The following is a 25,439-nucleotide window of genomic DNA, read 5'->3' as shown; positions in this document are numbered from 1 at the left end:
GCAGAGAAAGATGTCAATATCCTTTTGGGGGAGCAGGTTTTAGCATCTAGACATAAAATGAAGTAAGAACTGAAGAAGCTTCCTTGGTGTGAGGTCAGAAGGAAGGATTAGGAAGGAAGGGATATTGAGTGTTTTACTCCAGGTAGATTAGAGTGGAATAGCTGTCAAGTTTGAGATGTCTGGTTGGTATGGAGTAGAGACAGGGACTCACAGCAGGGGGATGGGTACCATATGATGGCATGAAGCTGACAGAGGTTGCCCATGGAGCTGATGGGAGGCAGGCTCAGAAACTGATGGAGGAGGCTGTTAACTGAATTAGGGTTCCACACAGGAATTGAGGAGTGGCCAGGACAAGAAGAAAACAGGTAGAGGCCACCACCCAAAAAGCTGCTAAAGACAGGCTTCAAGGACAAAAGAGGAACCATGATCAGAGGCTGCTGTTAAGGGAATTACAGTGTGGCCATATTAACCCTGTTGAATCAGGGCCTGAGAGCCTGGCTGAAATGGCTCTGAAGAAGATTGGAAGACAAAGCAAGACATCTCTTTGAAGTTATTCTAGCATTGAGAGCACATGGTAGCTAAAGGAGTGTTTTATTTGTTTTCCTAAATAGAAGTGGTGGTTTTTGTGTACACTATCAGGAATGGTGCAGTAAGAGGAAGCCATATCAGCCAAAGGAGTGCTCTGTACTACAGCAGGTGGGAGGAATTAGCAAAATTTCTGCAGTTTATCCTAGAACAGTGGTTCTCATCCTATGGATCCTGACCGCTTTGGAGGTTAAACAGTGCTTTCATGGGGGTTTAAGACCATTAGAAAACACAGACATTTACATTATAATTCATAATAGTAGCAAAATTACAGTTATGAAGTAGCAACAAAAATAATGTTATGGTTGGGGGCTCACCACCATAGCATGAGGAACTGTATTAAAGGGTCGCGGTTTTAGGAAGGTTGAGAATCATTGTCCTAGAAAATAGAGAGTAATGCAAATTACTGTCACTCATTAGCCACCTTTGCAATGCCAGCTCTTCCTCATTATGTTTCAAAGCCTACAAACTAAGGGAAAGGGCCAATACACCTTGGAAAGTGGATGAGGTAGGAAGTGATCCTAGTATGAATCCCATAGCTGCAGATATAGCCACTGTGTGTTCCTGTTACTACGTGGTGTTTATAGTAGAGAAGTCTGCTGTGGCATTGGTGAATGCCTGTGTTATAATGTTGGGGAGACTAATGGAGCAGGAACCTCCTAGAAGACATTGTTGGGAACTACAGTCTGCATGCTTTCACACCTGCAACTCTGTCTTCCTCTCACATCGCTTCCTTTGGGGACTCATGCTGTTTATCCCGTTTCATCCCAGATCCTTTCAGGTGCAATGGTCCCTTGCTTTCCTTGGATACCTCTACATGTGTCACACTCTCCAGACCACAGTCTTTCCCTCTGTCAGCTCTCATGTAGTCACTCTGCTAGTTTGTCTCCTTGATTTGGTCAGCCTTTGAGCTTGCCATTCCTATGACTAGCTTGGGCTGTTGCTTCTGGTTGGTTGGTGGAAGAATGTGTTAATTAATGTATTAGAGCAGAGAAGGGAACTATTATCACATATAGTGATGAGTCTCCTGTGACCATTGGAAAGGGTTATTCGAGCATGGGGAACATAGGTCTGCTGCTTGGTTTTCAGAGTAAATGGTCTGACTGTTGGAGATGAACATGATTGAGGTTGCAGTTTTTTCTAAAACCATGAGGAAATAAATGCAGAGCAAATGCCAGCTGCTTCCTGTGGGCCTGTGGCCTACCAAGTGAAATCATAGTGAAGAATGACAGTGGACTGGTTTCTTGCCCTAGCTTCGTAAGGTCCTGGAAGGCTCTTATAGAAAGTGTAGGTTTGTATAATGCTCTTCTCTCATCCTCCAGTACTGCAGGCTGGTGTCCTGTTTGTCTTAGTCAGTATACCATGATAGGTGTTTTCCTTAGATGGGATGAGACTGAACATTTGATAACTTTTCAGAACTTTATCATACTCTTGTAACCCACCTGAGTTGAGCTGACCAGTGACCTGCTCAGGTACCTGCAGTCATCACCATATCTGTGTGTAATACAGTTTCCTGGAAAGTGGCAGACCCTAACTTGTCTCTCAGAGCTTCCACTTCTCTGTCCACATGGGATGTGATGGCTGTCAAGACACTGTACCTTCAGTGAGATATTTCTGATGTTACAGTGTGATGTCTTGGTTCTTAAGTCCCATGCATGCACCAAAGTTGTAATGCAACAAAAACATATCTTACTAAAACTTGGTTAAAGGCAAATTAGAAAATTCATTTTAACTTAAGAGGTTGAATGGAATGGTTTGAAGGTGCTTTTAATTCCTAGTAGATGATTTTGATGTTTTGACAGAATTTTAGGGGACCTTCCTGATGTGTGCTATGCTTGATGTGATGAACTGTTACCATTAGATGATAACACAATGTTCTATTCTTCTAGGTATCCAAATATATCGTGTGAGTTGCTCACTTCTGATGTTTCCCAGATGAATGATAGACTGGGGGAAGATGAGTCCTTGCTATTGAAATTGTATAGCTTCCTCCTAAATGAGTCCCCCCTGAATCCACTACTTGCCAGTTTCTTCAGCAAGGTGCTAAGTATTCTTATCAGCAGAAAACCAGAACAGGTAAATACTGTTTTCCAAAGGTAAGTATCTGGGCTGTGCATCCCTGACGTGAGGGATTTGCTGTAGTTTCTGCATTTGCCTGAGGTCCAGTTTCAATAAGAGAATGCCTTTTAGGTCTTTAGCAGTTTAAGCAGCCCTGGTTTACACATTAAGTAGTATTTTTCATCTGTCATATGCATTGAAGGGCCTCAGCTGTAAGCATACTTTGATTTCTTTCCTGGACAAATAATAGAAATATCATTGTGAGGGGAGCAGATTGAATCTGAGTACATAGCTAATGCCTCCCTGGGTTCAGCAGTTGCTTTGCTTTGTTGTTTCCTGAAAATCGACCAGTGCTTTGCACACGGTGGTCATTTATTTCACTTAGATATCTGGATGCCAAGTCTGTAGCACTGGGTCAGGGTTCACACCTCCCTGTTTGTACAGGTACCTCTACCTTGACCCTTCTGTTTGTTTGTTTGTTTTTTTCCAGTTCACATGTTGTATGTGTGGAAATGTCATTTCCCAAAGAAGTGGTTAGCCAAGTCTGGCTTTTGGGCCAGTGATGACAGCATCACCTGAGAATTTTTTTTTTTTTCTAAAGCAGTGTATGTTCTTGATTCCTACCCCAAACCTATAGAATTAGATGGAATATGACAGTGAGGACTTTTGGCACATCTGATGTTTGCCGAAATTGGAGAACATTGCCATAGTGGAAGTTTCTGTAAAGGCCCAAGAGCTCACTTTCACGAAATAGCTAAAGCAGCAGATGCTTAGTGCAAGCTGACAAGATTATCAGTTGCATCAGGCAGAGATGAACATGGTCAATTCAGTCAGAGTTGGCTTTCTTCGTGGTAGACAACAGTTTCCAGTTACTTGGTCTTGCTATCAGCGTACGTGAAAGGACTGAAACTATTTTGAGCCTGCTGTATTCTGTCCTCTGCTGAGGCTAGGTTCATATTTTATTTTAGAAGGGTTTTAGAATTTGTGTTCAAGTAAGGTTCTTATTTGATTAGGGCCACTTTCCCAAGTGTGTATGAGAAAGATCTTTTACCTTGAGTCACAACCCCCAAGTAATAGTCTAAGTAGTACAGATTGTCTTCCATTCTGCCCTTTCCACATGTATTGCAAGTCGTCATATCATCCTGGCATAGTTAGGTCAGAGATGGCTACCTCCATTATTAAGACATGCTTTGTTATGTTTTTCTCCTCATATCTGCTATTGGGATCCAGGTTGGTAGCTATGTATGATTTTTGGTGTTTATAAGGTAAAACATTAAAATATGTGAAAGGCTTTCTGAGGCTTTGTGTATTGACACTGGGACTAAGTTCTGTTATTTGTCTGGCAGTGATGGTGTATGCCAGTAGAATCCCCAGGCGAAGAGTCCCTTCATCTGGTTGCTTCTTGTTTTTCCAGCTAGGATTCCTTGGATGATAACAGCATTGCTTGTGTAGTTGCCAAAAAGGTCACACTTGAGAATTGTGTTTCCTGTTGCTTGATAGTATTGAGACTTAGGCACTGCAAGGGTAACGAAAGTCCAGATTCATGTGGCTTAACCAGAAAGAGACTATTTTAGCTTTTAGAGCAGAGAGCAGAGTGTCCAATTGTTGGCCGCAGTGAATAGTTTAGCCTTCAACACCAATGACTAAAGTACAGGCCATGTGGTCCTTGCTATACTATTCATAGCAGCAGCTAAGGTTTATACGTGTAGGCTCCAGGACCACTGTTTCTGCCATGCATGGAATTGTTTTTGGTAACTTCTGTTTTTCTCACCTTTCCTTTCAAAGACTTTTATAGGACTCAGCTGTGAGTGGACAGTTCTCGAAGAGATGATTACTTGGCATCATTGTCTAGACAAACAGCGCAATGACTCATTTTGAAATTACTTGGGGTTGTAGTCTTACCTGTTCTGGCTGATAAGCTTCTTTGTGCATGTTTGTGGAAGGCTTGGGACTCTTGCAGCATGCAGATCTGAGTTTAAATTCCAGGGCAGCCACCTTTTAGTTCTCGGAGTTATGTAGCAGGTCTGAGCCTAGGATTTTTCATCTAGAACAATGAATTCCACCTTCCAAGATTTAGTGAAATTTTGTGACAAAAACTGCCAGTCTGTGAAGTGCCCTTAGCATATGTGGTAGGGTTCTAATGGTTACTGTGGAAACTGCAGGATAGAATCATGATTTCTATCCCTAATTCATCTCCCTTCAGCACAGCCCCCTCTTCCTAGTCTCCTGTTGTTAGTCATACATGTGTCAGTGCAGCCTAAATCACCTGTGGACCAGGCGAGCTAGCTACTTAGAAACAGGAATCTTTTTGAATATTCCACATTTTAAATTTAAGTTTAATGGGATTGCTTTATATGTAAATTATAAAGTAGTATATATATTTTAAGTTTTATTTTATGTGTATGTTTGTTTTGTCTACATGTATGTGCACATGTTTATGCCTGGTGCCCATAGAGGCCAGAAAAGGGTATTGGATCTTCTGGAACTAGAGTTACAGGTTATTGTGACTTCTGAAAGTGAAGCCAGTGCTCTTTGCTGCTGAGCCATCTCTAGCCCCACATAGTATGTTTATTTTGACTGTTTGTAAGGTTGTGAGTTTTTTAAATGCCTCCTTTTTGGATAGTGAACAAGGAAAATAAAGAAAAGGCAAAGGTTCTGTTAGCTTTATTTGTAGTGGGGATGCATGCTGATTTGGAAGATGACTTTATTTAAGGGCTTTGAATATTGTTATTATTAATCTGTTTGACATCTGCTTGCTAACTCAGTGCCTCCCTGTCCTTAAGCTAACTGGTAGGATTTGGAGAATGTTGGTCACTCTAGATTGTATGCCTCAAGTTATGCATCTTTCAGATTAATTTGTTTTCCTCTAGATTGTGGATTTCTTGAAAAAGAAGCGTGATTTTGTGGACCTCATTATAAAGCACATAGGAACTTCTGCTATCATGGATTTGTTGCTCAGGCTCTTGACATGTATTGAGCCTCCACAGCCCAGGCAAGATGTTCTGAATGTGAGTAGAGATCTGAACTGCTGGGGGTTGGGCTTGGGAATGCTGTTATTTGGGTCTCTGCACTCTTGTTTGCTAGGAAAATCTTACAGGATAAGAAGACCTGGGGATGAGGCAGGGAGGGAGTTGTCCCAACACAGAAAAGATACTGATTCTTATTTCTTGATTTGAGACCAGTATGTATAACCCTGGCTGTCCTGGAATTCATTATTTAGACCAGGCTAGTTTCAAACTCACAGAGATTAGCCAATCTCTGCTTCCCAAGTGCTGGAATTAAAGGTATGTGCAACCTCAGCAAGCTGAGATTCAGATTTTACTGGACAGGCCTCAGGATGCATAGGCCCCTGGGTCTATCAGATGCAGTGTTATTTGCCCTTTGCCGGTTGGTTTGTTATGTGGATGGTGAGTGTATTGAGGATTTATCATAAAGCTGGGTCTGGATGTTAACAGGACAAGGCTTTCTAAGAGTGTGACAAACCTGCCTCCTACATGAGGGTCAAACAAGGAAATGGTGGTACGTGGAAAGGGCCCACTTTAAGTTCAGAAAGGTGGTAATTTTAGGATTTGTGCATCTTGAGTAGATAGATGTCGTAGGTGAAACTGGACTTGAGGGAGGTTTGAATAATCTGAAAATAAGGCTTCCCCTGGTCCCTCAGTTGTGTTCCTCTCCCCAGTTTTCCTTGCCTTCTAGTACTATTCTCTCTGGATCCCAGTCTGATGTAGTTGCACATGTCTATAATGTCAACACTCTATATTATGAAGCAGGAGGATTTTAAGTTTTAGCCAGCCTGGGCCAAAAGAAATAAAAACTGTATCCCATTGAAAATGAGTTTCTTGGAAATTCTAGTTTTAAAGACCTAAGGAACCAAAACGACTTGAGGGTCTGTGAAAGGAAGATCTACCTGGGGTTGTCTACTACAGGGCACACACTGCCAAGATGTCCAGGCATGCTTGCTTTATTTGGTAGATCAGGGCTATATCTGCAAAGTGACCCAGGTCACCCAGCTAAGTTCTGCAAGCAGGTTCTCTGAAACTTGGAGGTCAAGGCTTCAAATGGAGGCACCTTGCTACTTTTGTGTGTTTCTGTAGAATCTTTTTTCAAAAAGGGTTCAAAATTCTGGGAAAGACTGTTAGAACAAGGAGGATAATGGTCACTTTTATATGAATTAGTTCAGGAGGAGGTTTATAAAGTGTGATTTGCTCTAGTGGCTCTATTCCTCTGGCTACTTCTAAGTTGAATTTTTTAGGGTCTGTTTCCAAAAAGTTAAGCTTTTGGGGAGAGCATGTAGTCAGTAAGAGGAGAGCAGGTTAGGGGGAAATTTCCTTAAAATCTTGAAGATCCAGAAGTGGGCTCGGAATGTAGATACTTAGATGGTGAAGACTGAACTTACATACACGTACCTGTGATCAGGAGCATATACTTCAGGGTATTGCTGTCAGAGTGTGGCCTCAGGTAATACTGTGGGAAGTTTTTTTATCTCATGCCTAGATCTTAAAGGCTATCAAGATGGCTCAGTGGGTAAAGGCACCAGCTGCCAAACCTGACAATTTGAGTTCTATCCCCAAAATCCACATGATTGAGGAAGAGAACGCATTCCCACAGAATGTCCTCTGACCGCCACACATGTGCTATATCACACACATACACACACAACAATTAACTATAATAAAACATAGCAATTGGGTGGCTTCTTCCATAACCCTTCCCATTAGTACTTGTTTGCATTGCCCTTGGATATGTTCCCTGTAAGGAGCTAAAGACAGCAGCAGGGTTTTATCTCTACTTTTAGCACATCATATTTGGTTTCTTGGCCTCAACTTCATTTTCTGTTGTCTTCAACCTTTGTAAGTCAAGTGACTTTTCAACCGCCCTATATTTTATGGTGCTTCGCTCCTTTAGAGCACTAATTTTAAGCCTGCCAGTTTATCCTTTACTTACTTATCTATCCTCTTATTCATTTATTTATTATCCATTCATTCATTCATTTAGTTAGTTATGAATCACTCTGATCCCTTCTGTATCTCCGATCACTGCATCCCATGTAGAGGTTACAAAGAGATTGTTATGGTTCCAGCAGCTCTACCTGTGAGACAGGCAGATGACCATCTCTCTACTTCTAGGATGCCCCAACCTGGCCCTAGTATTTCTGTAGTGGGTTTGCTTTGGGTATCAGAAAACCTCCTTTCATCCTGGGTTCTTTGTAGTAAGCTTTCTTCTTGGACTATCTTTGGACTGCCAGTCTACAAATAATGACCCAGAGACTTATTAATTATGGAAAGCTTAGCCTTAGCTTAGGCTTGTTCTTAATTAACTCTTACAGTTTAATTAACCTATTTTTTTTAGTCTACATTCTGCCACGTGACTCAGTAATCTCTTCTTAGTACGGTACATCCAGTTTGCTCCTAGTCTGCTTGTGAAATGGCACGCCTAGATTCCTCCTCCTAGTTTCTCTCTCTTTACCTGGAAATCCCGCCTATTCTCTCCTGCCTAGCTGTTGGCCATTTAACTAGTAAACCAGCCAGAAAGCTCCTAAGGCAGAGACATATCTTTATCATATAAACAAATATTCGGCAACAATTCTTTTAACCCAGAGGCTTGATACTAAGTGTTATTTTTCATTCATCTGACCTTCAGAGCTGACACTCTCTCTGAGATAGTATGTAGCATTTACTTTGGCTCCTAGTAGCCAAAGTAAATGCTGTACATACTGAATATCCAGTCAGCACCACTATTAAGTATAGAGTCTAAGTGTGTGATTGTTGGGACTTGGGATTGTGCTTGTACATTCACTACATTTTCCTTGAGAGACTTTTTAATTTTCTGTAGTGTTCAAAGTCCAGAGAAACCTGTAAATTCTACTTGAAGTATGATGTTTATTTCCAGTATGATTATCTTCACTGGGGCTTGAGCAGGAGCCACTCGTTGCTATGATCACTTCTACCATGTGTTTTTCAGTGGCTAAATGAGGAGAGAATTATCCAGAGGCTTGTGGAAATAGTTCATCCATCGCAAGAAGAAGATGTAAGTTCTCTTATGACTTTATTTTTCATTGAAAAACTGTTGATTGGCCACAGAACATACATCTGTGTCTGTGAATGGGAATGAGAGGTGATGGTGTTCCTGCATTGTGAGCAGCAGGAGAACACTATCTCCTTCGAAGAGTTATGGTCATGCTATGCCTGCTTTGTGATAAATCTCCATCCACGCTTATTTTTGTTTTATACCTACTTTTTATCTTAGGTGATGGGGCCACATCTGCATCTTGAAAGCTCTGGCTAAAGCTTTGCAAGCATCACAAGGTCTGGGTCACCACTGAGCCTAGCAATGACTTTGTAGTCCTAGTCCTGACCTTGAAGCCTCAAATAGGTTCAACTTGAGTATAGAGGCTAGAGACCGATATACCGTGTGTCCTGCCTCCATCTCTTCACTTTCTCCCCTGGTGCTGGAGATTAGACACAAAAATGGCAGTGATTCTGAAACTTGAGTTAGCCATTACACATTGAACCCTGTCCTGAGTGGTCAGGGTGTGTGTCCCTTAGGTCTGAATCATCACTCTCTTCAAGTATCATGCTAGGCTATGTGAGATTATCCAAAGTCAACCATTATCTATAGGCAGGACAGCCCTGTATGGCTTTACTTCATGTCCATGGAGGAGTGGGTGTTAGGGTGGTTCAGAGTGTGATTGAGGCTTTAGGTCCTCTACACATGTTTCTAGATTGCTAGTTCGAATGGGGAATGAACAGCATGGATGAGCAGGACAGAGAAAGCTGGGCTTTTATCCAGAGGATATTTGTTACTCACAAATGGATTTTCTGTGGAGGTGGATTTACCCTCTTTTATAGTCTGCTTACATTTTTTTTCATAGATCTGGAGCAATTGCTCAGTAGTTAAGAGCACTTGTTGCTCTTGCAGAAGACCTGGCTTCAGTTCCCAACATCCACCTGTCAACTCATAACTAACTCAGTTTCATGGGATCCACTCCTTCTTCTGGTTTCTATAAGCACTGGGCACATACATGGTGCACTTAAATTAAAAATGAATCTAAAAAAGTTTTTTTATGCCTAGGGCAGATCTAAGATACATTCTTAACTTCTCTGCCCATCCCCCTTGGGATTGTGGAGTATATGCTCCATTGCAGTAGCTACTGTTGTTACCAGAGTTGGTATTATTTATATATTCCAGAGCTTGTGTATACTGGATGCTAAGGGAGAACTGTCTAGAAGGGTACTAATTTCTTCTCTGGTTAGGAGTTCAGTAGTGCCAGGAGCTCAGTCCCCATGTTCTAGAATCATGCCAGTGCCAGTTGACATAGGCAAAGTTGGCCACTTTGTAGGGGGTAGTTTCCCAAAATAGGCTGTGTTTCTTGAGCAGAATTTAGTTCTTACAGGGCTACATTTGTCTGTAGAGTCCAACAGAAACCGTGAAGGAGAAGCTCAGTTCTTTAAACTTTTTATTTAATTTTCTGTGTATGGGTGTTTTGCCTGCCTTTTTTATTTCTTTGGGAAGATAGCCCCATTGCTGCTCTTTTGTTAAGTACGTGTTTAGTTTTGTAGGAAACTATTCTTGGTTACTATACTCTGGTTCTGCCCCACTATGCTTAACCTGACACTTTTTTTAAAAAATAATGTTTTTAGATTTATTTATTTTTATGTTATCTTTGTGAATGTTTTACCTGCACGTATGTATGTATACTACAGGCATACCTGGTGCCTAAAGAGGGTGTCCCTTTGGAGTTACCAACGATTCTGAGCCTTGATGTGGGTGCTGGGAATTAAACCTGGGTCCTCTGAAGAGCAGTTAATGCTCTTAACTATTGAGCAATCTCTTCAGCCTACAACACATTTTTTTTTGAGAAGGACAAAGCATGATTAGCTTAGTGACTCCTGCTTAAAATCCCAGCAGATGGAAGGTTAAAGCAGGAAAGTTGCACAAGTTGGAGGCCAGCCTAAGCTACATCTTGAAACCTTGTCTCAAAAAAACAATACACATATGGGGTGGAAGGGAAAACAGGTTAGGTTCTGATTCTAGTCTGTGGGTGTGGATTGCCGGTATGTATCATCTCTTCAGGAGGGTAGTGTTCTGGAATGTTACTGTTCCCACAGGACGTGAATGCTAGGCTAGAGCTTCCCAGAAAGGTAGATGGACATTACACCTTCTATGGTCCACAAAACTATATTAGTTTTTTTTTGTTTGTTTGCTTTTAATATTTGAGGTAGTGTGTGTATCTGTCTGTGCTAATAAAGGTATTGTTTGTGGGATATCTTTTTTCAGGCACGTAGTCAAAGACATTTGTCTGTATGGTGATCTACACTGTGCAGTTGTGGAAGGGAAGCTCATCAGCCTGGCAGTCAAATGCTTCGTCCTTTTCTTTGGGACTACATTGCTTATTGAAGCTTATGGATGATTTTAACTTGTGTTACCTCTGAAGAAATTTCTCCCTTCACTTTTTACTGTAATAACTTCTAACAAGTTTTATAGCTAAAATTGTACCTTTTTTCTTTAGCGGCATTCAAATGCCTCACAATCACTTTGTGAAATTGTTCGCCTGAGCAGAGACCAGATGTTACAAGTTCAGAACAGTACAGAACCAGATCCCCTGCTTGCCACTCTAGAAAAGTATGTTTACCGTTTGGTTTTTACTTTTCTCATTGATGCTGTTTGATGTGTTACTTTGTGAGTGACTGGTAAGTGATGTGCTCCTTTGTGGGCATCGTGTCATGGAAATCCTATGCAAAGAAGGAAAGCCTGCTTTCTTTCTTCTACCGTGGGTGACACTAAGATGGAAAGAGTGAGAAGGGGACCAAGTGGCATGTGTATGTGGAGTTTCAACTTCTCTGTGCCCACAAAGCTGAGTTTACAGAGCCATCCTGACGTGAAACAGTCACGTTATAACTTGGAGGGATTTGTTTTTTTGTTTTTAAATAGAATCTTCTGTATGTTTGCATTTGACCCATTTAAGTTGTTGGTTTCGTTTGAAGATCTTAGACCACTGTGTCTTTGCAGATGACTCAGGTTGCCTGAGTAGTTACCTTGTTTAAGCTCATGTTGAGGGGAAGGTCCCTCAGGTACTGGCTGCTGTTTTGATTTCCAAGATTCTCACATTTTCAGAATTAACGTTGGTTGTTACCATGGGTATATCTTTGACTAATGTCCACACTGTTAAAGTGGTGTTATGGAAAATCAGGCTCACCTTTGGAAGGAGTAGCTGAAGAGTGCACAAGTAGCATTAGACGCAGTGGTGGTCTCCTTTGGTCTATTGCTCTTGGCTTGTCTGTCATGGTGTTATATGTCCCTTAGTAGTTCAAAGTACAAAGAGGCTCTTCTGTATCTTTTGCCAAAATGTCTGTAAGACAGGGGAGGGCCAAACCAGAGACAAAACAGCTCACTGTAGTCTGTGAGAAAGCTGATTTTTATTTCCAGAATTGTTGCCAAGGGAAATGGTACATGCACAGTAATTCTGGTGTTATGTCTCTTTATGTATGTACTCCTTTCAAACACAGAAGATCTTCTAACATCCAGATACTACCAGTTGTGGTGCTCAGTAAGCTGAGCTGTGTAAACTGCCATTTGAGTAAGTTCAAAATTCTGCAAAATTCAAGATGTCATTTTTTTCTGCTGTGTAGTACTCCATTGTGTAAATGTACCACATTTTCCTGAAGAGAAAAAAATGACATCTTGAATTTTGCAGACAAATGAATAGAATAGAAAACATTATTTTGAGTGAGGTAACCCAGACCCGGAAAGACAGTTATCACATGTACTCACTCATAAGTGGTTTTAAACAAAAAGCAAAGAAAACCAGCTCACAAATCATAATCCCAGAGAACCTAAACAATAATGAGGACCCTAAGAGAGACAGACATACATGGGAAGTAGAAAGAGACAAGATCTCCCGAGTAAATTGCGAGCATGGGGACCTTGGGGGAGGGCTGAAGGAGAGGGAAGAGGCAGGGAGGGGAGCAGAGAAAAATGTGAAGCTCAATAAAAATCTATTTAAAAAAAAAATTCTGAGCCAGGCGGTGGTGGCACACGCCTGTAATCCCAGCACTCGGGAGGCAGAGGCAGGCGGATCTCTGTGAGTTCGTGGCCAGCCTGGTCTACAAAGGGAGTCCCAGGACAGGCTCCAAAGCTACAGAGAAACCCTGTCTCGAAAAAACCAAGAAAAAAAAATTCTGAATGTTTGGCTGGGTGTGGCAGCCCTCAAGAGGAATAGGCAGGCCAATTTCTGAGCTCTAGGTCACAGGGCTACATAGTGAGACTGTGTCTCAAACAAACAAATAAAACCAAAGTCTTTTCCTCTTTTGAATATCAGCAAAATTTCTTATGATTTACAAAGCTGCTGGTCCAATAGAAACACAGCAAAAGCAATATAATTTTAATGATTTTTAAATATGAAGTCTTGGGAGGTGGCATTTATAGTTAGAACATGTCAGAATCAGTAAGCTATCTTCTAACTGTTGGTTGGTGGCCACATGTAGTGGGTGATTAGGTCTCCCTTATGACCTGGTCAGCAGCAAGATCTGAGCTCTGTAGGGCCACCAGAGCCTGTGTATATGCTTACTTCTAACCTTAAAGCTGGACTTTAGTTCCCTCAAGCTTCTGAAATCAAGAGAAGTATACAGTCAATATATTAAGAATATATATATTTATTTATATCAATACATGTTGGAGTGAATTCCCTCAGACACATGGACCAGGTGAGTTAGTGGCCTGTGGTATCACTCTGTTCTTCTAAAACCTAATGTGCATTATGGTGGATTTTTTTCTCCTCTCTCCCTCTCCTTCCCACTTCCCTGTCTTAAGGAATGAAGAGTTTAATTTGGCTCGCAGTTTGACAGTAAAGTCCATCATGACTTTAGTATGAATGTATGAAGTATGAGACAGTTGGTTATTTTGCATACAGTCAGGAAGCAAAGGGAGATGAGGAGATGAGTGCTGCCCCACCCCCTTTTGGATACCTTTTATTCTTTGGCAGTTTCTAGCTTCTTGCTCTTTTATTGTTTATGGATTGAGAAAATACAGTAATAGAAGGCTGCTAGAGCTTAGAAAACCTCCATTAACTATAGTCCCCCACTCCACATATTTGGTTAATACATTCAATAACAGTATATAAAAATATATTGTCTTAGCCAGTGCTCTATAGCAGTGAAGTGACACATCATGACCATGGCAACTATTACAAAAGAGAAATTAAATTATAAATTTAATTTATAATTAAAAATTTAATTGGGGTTTACTTACAGTTTCAGAGGTTTAATCTATTCTCCTCATGCCAGGGAACATGGTGGCACACAGGCAGACATGGTAGCCAAGAGCTCTTCATCCAGATAGGCAGGCAGCAGGAAGAGAGAGTGAGCCTCTGGACCTGGCTTAGACAAGCTCAGAACCCAGCCCCAGTTAAATACTAACTCCAGCAAGGCCACACCTCTAATCTTTTCAAATAGTGCCACTCGCTGTGAGCCTCTGGGGTTCATTTTCATTCAATCCACCACGTTGTCGCTTTTTAATGATCACATAGTTTAGTTACTATCATAGTGATATCAGAGAGCCAGTCTTTTGGTGAGACATATAAAGAAAATTGCCTCTATTAGAATGCTGAGTAATCCAAAGATCTGGTACCACTGTGTATGTATGTCATGAGTGAAAGGTACACAAGGATGCCTTTGAATGAGCCTAAGTGGAAGAGTATTTGAGAGGAGTACCAAGAAAGAAATCTTGAGTTAGTGGACATGAAGTTTAAGAGGAAGTTTGGGCTTGAATTAAAAGGATTCTAGCCAGTATTATCTCTGGAAATTTTCAAATTCTTTAAAATAGTTCGATTTGGTCTAGACTATGTATCTTAATTATGGGTAGTAATGAACTCAGAAGTTTTGTTAACTTGAGTCAGTTTTATAGATGTCTTTCTGTGGTCATCCATATGGAAAACAAAACTCAGTGAGTACCAACCTTTGTTCCAAAGATGTGGATGAATCATCTAGAAGGCTTCACACATCAGGAATTTTACTGATGCTTGGTATTACTACTGTGTTTAAATAAAGGAACATGTCTCTGTCAGAAAGCACCCCTAATCCAGAGGTTGAAAGACATCCCCTTATCCTGTGTGGCAAGTTCTGTCCTATGCCTGCTGCTGGTGTTTGAGCTATGGACAGTGTGTTTGGATATGGCACCAGTGCTGTGTTGTTAAATCATAAGCATTTGCTACTTATTTCATTGTTTTGTCCATCAGAATTCTCCTGATCTGACAGAATTCCCAGTTGATATAGCATGAGATGGTTGATGCCAATTTGCCATTGCCTTCAAGTAGATGTCAATGGTTCTAAAAGTGTGGTGAGAGCCCTGCATTGTCTGAGCATGATAGACAGGCATCAGTGTTATTCCAGCTGGAAAACCACCATTGAAGAACACAGTTTCCACACCACAGCTCCAAACCTGTAGTCCAGTGGCTCTCAACCTATGGGTCGCAATGCCCTTGGGGGCGGGGTCTAATGACCCTCTCACAGAGGTTGTAAATATTTAAATTACAATTCATAACAGTAACAAAATTACAGTTATGAAGTAGCAATGAAAATAAGTTTATGGCTGGGGAGTCAGCACAACATGAGGAACTATATTAAAGGATTTCAGTATTGGGAAGGTTGAGAACCACTGCTCTAGTCTGTCCTTAGGCTGCTGTGACTCCTCTAAGCAGTATTTCATACACTTTTAGTGCTGTTTCTACCGACTTATCATTTGAGAACTGTAGAGTAAAAGTCCATTTAACCTGTTTTGGATTTTTGGTAATCACACAGCAGCCATACCTGTGTGGCCAAACATGAGTGGGTTCTAATTTGCCATTTGGAAAACTTTTCCTTTTATGGATGTGTTGAGTTCTAACTCTTACTGTTTTCATCACCATGAGCTGTTACCTCTGCCCCCACCCTGCTTTGAGTATATTATACCTAGCCTTGAAATATTTGTTGCTTTTTAGCCAGGTTGGGAAAGGCAAACAGGTCCTCCCTTATCCTCTTACAAGGGGATAAACTTCATATGTAAGAGGAATTCCTGTAGGTTTGACATTTGAAGTAGAAAGCAAACATGCCTGTGTGTAGATGAGTGCTTATAAGGATTGTGTTGCAAATTTTCAGTTGTTACTGTTAAATGACATTGCAATTAGTGCTTGACTATTGATTTCTTTCCCTAGGCAAGAAATTATAGAGCAGCTTCTATCAAATATTTTTCACAAGGAGAAGAATGAATCAGCCATAGTCAGTGCAATCCAGATTTTACTGACATTACTTGAGACTCGACGACCAACGTAAGCTTGCCTTTTATCTCACTAAATCATCCATCCTGTTTTACTTTTAGATGTCTTAAAAACTAAGATTAATTCTTGCCAGGTGAGCTATAGTAGCATGCCTTTTGAAGTTCAGGTGCTGAATATTACTCCTGTAGGGACATTAATGTCATTCATGTGAATGTCACCTGTTGAGAGATTTAGTTCAACAGTATGGTTTGATCAGTATGTTTTTGGTACAGCTTTTGTTTGCTGTAGTTTATATGCCACCAAAATGAATGTGAAGTGAGCAAATCCCAAACATGGACAGTAGCCTGACAGCTGTTGGCTGTGTGTTTATAAAGATGGAGGAGGGGGTGTCCAATTGGCAGGTGCTAATAAAGGGAGGGACTCTTTCATTTCTGAATCCCCATTCTCATACTAACTTCTGTTGTTTTATGGGGCTCATTGTGAGGGTATTGCACACCAGAGGTTAGATGAGCAGTCAGCATGAGGCTTTAAGGGAAAAGGTTCTGTGTCATATTCATGAATGTGGAATGTTTTTCAATAAGCCACTGGATTAAGTGTTGTAGGAATATGCAGAGGTTGCATTGATTTTCCTGTTGTTACTGGGCCCTTTCAGTGTAGCAGATAACATGGAGAGAAGAGTGGCACCTCAGCTGGCAGGCAAAGCCTTCAGCCAGCCAGGACTTCTGTTTTTCTTCTTTGTGATAAAATATAGGTCTCTGGGGGTGATAGTGAAGGCAGCCTTACTAGCCCCACTTTCTAAATGCCTAACTCCTGCCACTGACCTGCAGTAGTAATGGAAGGCAGTTTGGCAACAGTGCTTTTGAGTCTGTTATAATTTGGAGAATCTGTAATTTACCTTGCTCCTTCTTCCCCAGAAGTTTATATTTTAAATAATGTAAGCAGCTTAGTAAGGTATGCCCAGTTCTGCCCAACTATCTTTCAGCTCATGCCTCAGGGCCTTCCTGCCTTCTCTATGGTTTAATGTCATACTGAGTAGTACTGTGAGGCTTATAGGACAACTCTGACTTGAAAAAGAAAGACCTGAGGAATAGTAGACATGACATTTTTAGCAGGTGTAAGAGGGAAAACACACAGTGCCATTTTAAAAGAGTAGTCCAGGATGCAATAAAAGGAGAAGCAGACAAAGCTTCTATGAAGGAGCTTTTATCTTGAACATTGAGCAAGACCAAACTTTTAAAATATAGTTAGATCTTGGATTGTCACTTGATCTTGGTGAGATTTCTGAGACCTGGGGGAAAAAAAGTCTCAGAAGTGTCTGGCTAAGAAGACAGCGTTACCTGTGAAGAAGATCAGATTGCCAGGCAGTTCATCTGTGAAGGCAGGATCTGAGATGAAAGGCTTAATGGAGTGCGAGAGAAGAGGAAGAACTGTGCCCTCTACCTTCTGCTGTCCTTTCACCAAAGGCCAAGAAGTACAAGTAAAAATCCATGGTGGGAAGCCTGCTGCTGTATTATATCCAAGAAAGGTAGTGATGTGAGAATTCACAGGCCAAAAACTGGAATAGATTCCAGGTTGTTTTACAGAGCTCAAAAAATAAGGTCTCAGTGCACCCTATAGCTCCTAACCTATGCATCTTAGCTGCATCTTCTTCTAGTTTTTTTTCTTGTTGATGACACAGTAGTTTAATTATGTTTTTGTAAAGTAAGTAGTGTGTGTGTGTGTGTGTGTGTGTGTACGTGTGTGTACACATGTGCGTGCTTACGTGTAAATTTCTGCAAGGCCCAGGAGAAGCAGGCTTACAGGGACAATCTAAGCCATGCATACAGAATACGTAGAGAAAAATTTGGCACACAAGCCCTAACCATACAAGCAAAGTATCTAGAAACTGGAGCACTGAAGGCAAGCATAACAACAGAGCCTAAGCACTACCTCACTCAGCTGTTGACCAGATCAAGTCAAACTCAACATTAAAGGGCTAGGGTATAAAGATGCACATCTACTCTGTAAATACCACACAAGATGTACCTATCTGCCAGGAATAGTAAGACACCAGGAATAAATATGAGGAAAGAACCACAATAACTTAGAAGGAAAAGGACAGTAACAGGAAGCAGCTCAAAAATGTTACGTTGTCAGAAAAAGGGAATTTAGTATAAACACCATTGTTGACTGAGGTTTCTCTCCTACCAGGTCCCACAGCTGTTTAGTCCCAAATAAACACACAGAGGTCTACATTAATCATAAACTGGTTGGCCTAGTAGCTCATGCTTCTTATTCACTCTTATAACTGATATTAGCCCCTAATTCTTGTCTGTGTTAGCCACGTGGCTTGGTACCATTTTTGGCAAGGCAATCACATCTTGCTTGCTCTGTGTCTGGGTGAAGACTGCAGACTAAAACTTTCCTCTTCCCAGACTTTTTGCCCCACCTCTACTTCTGGCCTGTTTACTGGCCAATCAGCGTTTATTTAAAATACAGGTGACAAGGTACAGACCATTGTCCCTTTTAAACAGGAACTCTGAATCCAGTCTCCGTTGTTTAGCTTTTCTACTGACCATTATCCATAACAGCTTGATAACCAACATTCTAAACAAATGCAAACATCCATAATTCATTTTTTGGGAATTTGAACATAGTTTTTCAGGCTACTTCTTGCTGATTGAGGGCACTGATAATCGTATGGGGACCCAAAAAAAATTAGAATTATGATCAAGTTCTGACTGGAGTATCCTGTGAGGCTTGATTATCGGAGGCAGTAGTCTTTGAATTGTTCTGGATGTAGAACTCAGACATCTGGGCTGTTCCTCCTATCAGAGATTTCTCAGGGGGTCTTCCTTGGTCAAACCTGATTTTTCTTAAAGCAGAATGAATCTACAGTCCCTCATTTTCTGTGGAAACAAAAGCAAAACCTTGTAGTACGAAGGGTCTCTTGTTGGTTCCTGGCCGCCCGGCTAGCTTAGACCCGAAGTAATCACACAGAAAAGTGCTGCTATCAAGAAGCTGTGCTTAAGGCTGTTATTTTGTGTCTAGAATTACTTCCCAAGCTCTCTTAGGTTTTCTGTGAATGCAGTTGTCTACACATTGTGCACCATTCAGCAGAGACATTGTAGGAAGCTGCTTGTTTGTTTCCCGGCCGCCCAGACTCCTGAAATAATCACACAGAAACTGTATTAATTAAATCACTGCTTGGCCCATTAGCTCTAACTTCTTATTCGCTAACTCTTACATCTTAATTTAACCCATTTCTATTAATCTGTGTGTTGCCATGAGGCTGTGGCTTACCAGGTTAAGTTCCTGCATCTGTCTCTAGCAGGGCTACACGGCTTCCCAACGTTGCCTTGTTTCTCCCTGCATTCAGTTTAGTTTCCCCTCCTACTCCACTCTGCTGAGCTAGTTGCCAAAAGCAGCTTTTTTTTTTTATTAACCAATAAAAGCAACACACATACAAAAGGACTTTCTACACCAACCATTATCATGTTAGAGCAATGGAAAAGTGGGCAGTATACAAACAGAAAAGATGGAAAGCTTCACTAAAGGGATGGGAGATTGTGCAAGAGATAAAATGGGAAATGAAGAACCCTCAACATTTACCATAGGCTCCACATTTGAGAGAATCTCACAAAATAACAGAAAGGACCATGATGAAGTTGGAAGAGTTAACTACAAACACCTCCTATTGACTAAGAACCCAACAGTAATGACAGGCCACCAAGAGCAAATTTGCTTCAGGCAGGTCCAATGAAGGAATGTGAAGAGTGATAGAGCAGGACACCAGATACCCTCTGTTCTCCATGCTCATGCAGAGGCATCTAACCACACATGTTTGTTTGTTCCCCCTAAAACAAAATATGTAGCAATCAAATAATATGCTCAAAGCATAATATGATACAATGAAATAACTACAAGACTCATTTGTCTCTCAAAAATTACCACATAAACAAAGAAAACCCTACTGTCATTTCTTTAAATTCTTTCATGTACATTAGCAAATCTTTTGCGAGGATTATAGCCTGTATATTAAGGCAGAAGAAGAAAATGGCATCTAGATAGGAAAGAATAATATAAAATTGCCTGGCCATAGATCACAGGATTGTCTTTGAGCAAATCTTAAGTAATATGTCAGGTGCTGGGCATAGCAAGCCAAATCTATGTGGAGAGACCTTGTTTTTGTTTTTATTTTTTTAAGGCAAAAAGAAATCTTGTAACTAACATGCAGCAAGAGTCCAGGATATAAAGTCAATACAATACTTAAAATTTAGTTGTATTTATGCATACTGGTAATGAACAATTAGAATTTGGAATAAAAATATATTCATTATATAGAAAAGAAATTGTAGATCAGACCTTTGTCTGTTGTGGGGTTGGTGAAGATCTTCTCCCAGTCAGTGGGTTGCCTTTTTGTCTTAGTGACAGTGTCGTTTGCTTTACAGAAGCTTCTCAGTTTTAGTAGGTCCCATTTATTCAATGTTGCCCTTAATGTCTGTGCTGCTGGGGTTATACATAGGGAGCGATCTCCTGTGCCCATCTGTTGTAGGGTACTTCCCAATTTCTCTTCTATCAGGTTCAGTGTGTTCGGACTGATATTGAGGTCTTTGATCCATTTGGACTTGAGTTTTGTGCATGGTGATAGATATGGGTCAATTTTCATTCTTCTACAGGTTGACATCCAGTTGTGCCAGCACCATTTGTTGAAGATGCTTTCTTTCTTCCATTGTATACTTTTAGCTCCTTTATCGAAAATGAGGTGTTCATAGGTTTGTGGGTTAAAGTCTGGGTCTTCTATACGATTCCATTGGTCGACTTCTCTGTTTTTATACCAATACCAAGCTGTTTGCAATACTGTAGCTCTGTAGTAGAGTTTGAAGTCAGGGATGGACAATGAGGGCTGCTGAGAAGCCAAGGACAATGGCACTGTGTTTTGATCCCACTTCATGTTCTGGCTTTGTGGGAGCCAAGCCAGTTTGGATGTTCTCCTTCCTAGACCAGGATGGAGGGGGGAGGACTTTGGACTTTCCACAGGGCAGGGAACCCTGACTGCTCTTCAGACTGGAGAGGGAGGGGGAGAGGAGTGGGGGGAGGGCGAGAGGAGTGGGAGGCTGGGAGGAGGCGGAAAATTTTTTTTCTCAATAAAAAAAAAGAAAAAAAATTGTTTAATCTAGCAAAATACAAGGTATTATGACCTAAATCAATGCAAATACTTCAGTATTGTCAGAGCTCTATAAAATGACTTACAGATGAGACAATACCATTCAAAATCTAAACAAAAGTTGTAATAGAAAACAAACTAATTCTAAACTTTGTGGAAATCCCAAAGCGAAGACAATAGCCAGAACGATCATTTCAAAGAAATGCAGTTGAACAGCTCTTACTGTGCTTTCAGAACCTGCTGCAAAGCCACAGACAGCAGGACAGTGGAAAAAGAGTAGGTGCCCAGATCCCTAGAACAGGTGTATGTTTGCACACATGCGCATGCACACACCAAATACTGATAGTGAATGTGGAGGCAGTGCAGTGGGTAAAGTTTTAATAAATGCCTGTGGTGTAGTATATTTGACTTCTTGATGCAAAAAATGTTTTCACTTCTGGATTATAGAAAACCTTACTTGAAATGTATTATAGACCCAGAAATTAATCCTAAAACTGTAGACGTTCCAGAAGGAAAGCTTTGACTCAGGCAGTTTTCTTAGACCTATCACCAAATCATAACCATTGTGTTTTTAGCTTGAATTCTGTTGCTGTAACAAATGTGACCAACCAACTTGGTGAGGAAAGGGTTTATTTAATTTTACAGGCTGTAATTGAGAGGAGCCAAGGCAGGAACTCAGGCTGGAGCTTGAAATAGAAACCATGTTTCCAGAACCATGTTTCATGTTCAGCTAGCTTTCTTCTCAAGCCTAGGCCTATCAGCCTGGTTGCTTCCACAGTGGACTAGGTCCTCTCAGTTAGCAGTCAAGTAAATGCCTCAGAAACGCACCCACAACCAATAGGATGGAGGCAGTTCGATAAATCTATAACTTGTCTGTTTGAGCTTTTTTTTTATCCTTTGAGAGCACATGTTAATAAGAGTATAACAATACAAAAACACAATCCAGGGCTGAAGAGATGGCTCAGTGGTTAAGAGTATTGCGTGCTCTTCCAAAGGTTCTCAGTTCAATTCCCGGCAACCACATGGTGGTTTATAACCATCTGTAATGAGGTCTGGTGCCCTCTTCTGGCCTGTAGACATATACACAGACAGAATATCGTATACACAATAAATAAATATAAAAAAGAATAATTATTAAAAAAAACAAAAAACACAATCCAACTCGTAGATGCTCCTGAAAAACCCAAATTAAGTTAGATTTTTTTCTTATTCCAGTAGAAAATACCTGAGGTATGATTATAAACAGATCACAGCAAACTCAAATCCAACAGTATAAACAGCCCAATGTCAGCTCAACTGTCTGTAATTCTCCAGCTCTGCTGTCTGTAATGTACAAAGTTTGTTTGATAGGCTTAATCCGACTCCAGAACTTAACTAACTGCCACTGTCTTTGGCAGATGGTTCATAGTCCTGGTGTTTCTAGTATTCTCCTGTCTCTGCTGCAGATAAGCAGTACCAGTGGCCTCTCCTTGCTTCCCTTCAGTATTTCTGACCTTTTACATTGTGGCAAGCCTCAGCTGTTCTCCATGACCATTGTCTTCAAAGCCGATACAATATGGGAGTCTGTCTTAGGCTGATTTTAGCTCTGTTAAATACTGACTAAAAACAGCTTGGGGAAGGAAATGTTTATTTGTCTTACATATCCTGAATCACAGTCCATTTGAGGAAAGCCAAGGTAAGAATTCAGACTAGGTGACTGGAGACAGGAGCTGATGCAGAGGTCATGGAGGGATGCTGCTTACTGGCTTGCTCTCCATGGCTTGCTGAGCCTGGTTTCTTATAGCACCCTGTATAAGTGGTGTCCCTATTTACAAAGGGCAGGGTCCTACCCCATTGATCACTAATTCGGAGTGGATTACAGACTTGTACCAGTGGTGCTGGGGAGTGAACTCAGGACTTTGTCCATGCTAGGCAGGCACTCCTCCAAATTATATCTCTGGTCCCATGATTGCATACTTCTGAAAGTCCCATTTTTTTCTGTGTCCATAAACAAAGCCAAAATTTAGTGGTTTACAGTCAAATTTCTTGAACTTTTGTTGCTCATAGTCTCTTTTGACCAAAGATATTTTCACTCAGTACTTTAAATGTGAAGAGCAAACATTTATCGATGGCAAGGCTTAAGTTTCTCTCTCTCTCTCTCTTGTGATTTTTCGAGGCAGGGTTTCTCTGTATTGGTGTAACTGTTCTGGAACTTGCTCTGTAGACCAGACTGGCCTCAAACTCCTGGAGATCCTCCTATTTGTTTTTCCTGAGAGCTGGAATTAAAGGTGTGTGCCACCACCACCTGGCTTTCAGTTTTTTCTTTGTTTTGTTTTGTTGTTTAAATAGTCCTTACTATACATATAATTTCACTATTAAAGGTAAAAGCAAAGTTTCCATAGTGAGATGAATATGCTTGATTACTTTAAATAAATAAATTATGGCTGAGTATTTAGCACTGCAGGCTGTAGAGCATGTTCAACTTTATTTTATAGTCATCAGTGCCAAGAAAGCCACTTTTCCTATGAAGTGAAAAATGACAGATGTATAGTTAGGACCACATCAATAAGTTTGGTAATTATATTACCCCATATTGGATTGCAGCCCATCATCGCAGGAGCTGGGTCCTAGAACAATAGTCCTCAATGCCAAGCTGCAGTGTTGGCAGTGCCACATTCCCAGAGGCACAGAGACATAATGGTTCCCTGCCTCTTCAGTTTCTGCTAACTTTTGGCAACTCTGTGGCTTGTGACCACTGTTTCATTGGTCCTCATCTTGTCCTCTGTCTGTCTGTCTATCAGTCTCCTGTTCTCTGAGACCCTTGTGATAGCCCCGTGGGTCCATCTGCACAATCCAGATTCATCTTTCATTTCAAAGTCCTTAATTGTATCTTCAGAGGTCTTTTTCCCAAATAAAGTTTCCACAGGTTGTGAGGATTAAGGTGGTATTTCTCTGAAGGAGCTAGCGGTCAGAGGGATCGTTCTTCCCCTTTCTCCAGGAATTGTGTTTCTGAAATCTGCATTCAGAGCTAAGGGGAGCACAAGTGGTATGTTTTCTAGCAATCATTACTGCAGTGAGATGGCTCTGGTTTCTAGCTGTACCAGGAGGTGTGCAGCCCTTGGTCTGCTGATGGGCTCCTCACTGCTATGCCAGAAGGGGACATTGTCTAGCATTTCTTGGGTTAACAATCGGTAATTAACTGATAATTGGAGAGGTCAGGTTTTGATTCAGGCAGTCTACATAACACTTTCAATTTTACTTCATACCCCCATTTTACATTGATCTATCTAGGCCCTCCTTCCATTCCTGGCTTATCTTTTCCCCCACTTGAGAACTGCTGTCCCCTTGTAATCACAATACCAGCTGAAAAGGGGAGTCTCACTTCATTATTTTTAAACTTTTTATTGATTCTTTGTGGATTTTACATTTTGCATCCTGACCCCACGCATCTCCCTGTCCTCTTGTTTCTGCCCTCTGCCCTTGCAACCTCATCCCAAAAACAAAATTTAAAAGTAAAACAAAACAAATAAAAATCTCAGCATGGAAGCTGTAGTATGACCCAATGAGTCATGCAATATACCTTAGTTCATGTCTTGTAAGTGTTCATTTTAATGACACACTGGTCTGGTTCGAGGCCTCTGGCTTTTGTTACATCCTTTATACTGGCCCCTCATTGAGACTCCCCTTGAATGTCCTATTGTTACCTTGTGGCATGGAGATCCTGTATCTTTGTGTAAGTGGATATTGCACTTCCTGGCTGCCCAGACCCAAATAATCACACAGAAACTATATTAATTATAGCACTGTTTGGCCAATGGCTCAGGCATATTCCTAGCTAGCTCTTACATCTTAAATTAATCCATTTCTATTAATCTGTATATCGCCATGAAGCTGTGGACTACTGGTAAGGTCCCTGCGTCTTTCTCCTTTGGTAGCTACTTGTTGTCTGCCAGACTTCTTCTTTATCCCAGCATTCAGTTTAGTTTTCATGCCTAGCTGTATTCTGCCCTGCCATAGGCCAAAATAGCCTCTTTATTAACCAATGGTAATAAAACATATGCACTACAGAGGGAAATCCCACATCACCTCCCTTTTTTGTCTAAGTAAAAAGGAAGGTTTTAACTTTAGCTTAGTAAAATTGCATGTGGCAAAAGTTATCAAGCAAGAATTAGTTACAATATTTGTATCTATTTTATCTTTTTTCAAAACTCTTAACTATGTGTCTTCAACTCCATCAAAGACCCCAGAAGGATATAATATTGCCTGAGTAAAAAGGAAATGCATTGTAAGCAACTTCCAAAATTCTAGACTTGATAGAATTGACAGAGACATTTAACTGCCTGGACAATCACCCAAAGTTCTTCTGTAACGTTGGGACATCCATCTTCACCCTACACGCCCATAGTATCTAGGCAGGTTTTT

General features: G+C 40.9%; 1 protein-coding gene across 18 annotated transcripts in view; it reads left to right on the top strand.

The window, feature by feature from the left end:
* Ppp6r3 (protein phosphatase 6 regulatory subunit 3) overlaps positions 1-25,439 on the top strand; it is a 132,281-nt gene that overhangs the window by 59,011 nt on the left and 47,831 nt on the right. For all 18 annotated transcript variants that reach the window (XM_075972958.1, XM_075972960.1, XM_075972957.1 and 15 more), the window contains exons 4-8: positions 2,475-2,661; positions 5,514-5,651; positions 8,605-8,670; positions 11,153-11,265; positions 15,830-15,943. In XM_075972958.1, coding sequence (XP_075829073.1) covers positions 2,475-2,661; positions 5,514-5,651; positions 8,605-8,670; positions 11,153-11,265; positions 15,830-15,943 — 618 coding nt within the window. The remainder of the gene's footprint in view (positions 1-2,474; positions 2,662-5,513; positions 5,652-8,604; positions 8,671-11,152; positions 11,266-15,829; positions 15,944-25,439) is intronic.

Source organism: Microtus pennsylvanicus, chromosome 5 (genome assembly GCF_037038515.1).
Source record: "Microtus pennsylvanicus isolate mMicPen1 chromosome 5, mMicPen1.hap1, whole genome shotgun sequence".
NCBI classification, from domain to species: Eukaryota; Metazoa; Chordata; class Mammalia; order Rodentia; family Cricetidae; genus Microtus; species Microtus pennsylvanicus.
This window is presented reverse-complemented; position numbering and strand designations above follow the sequence as displayed.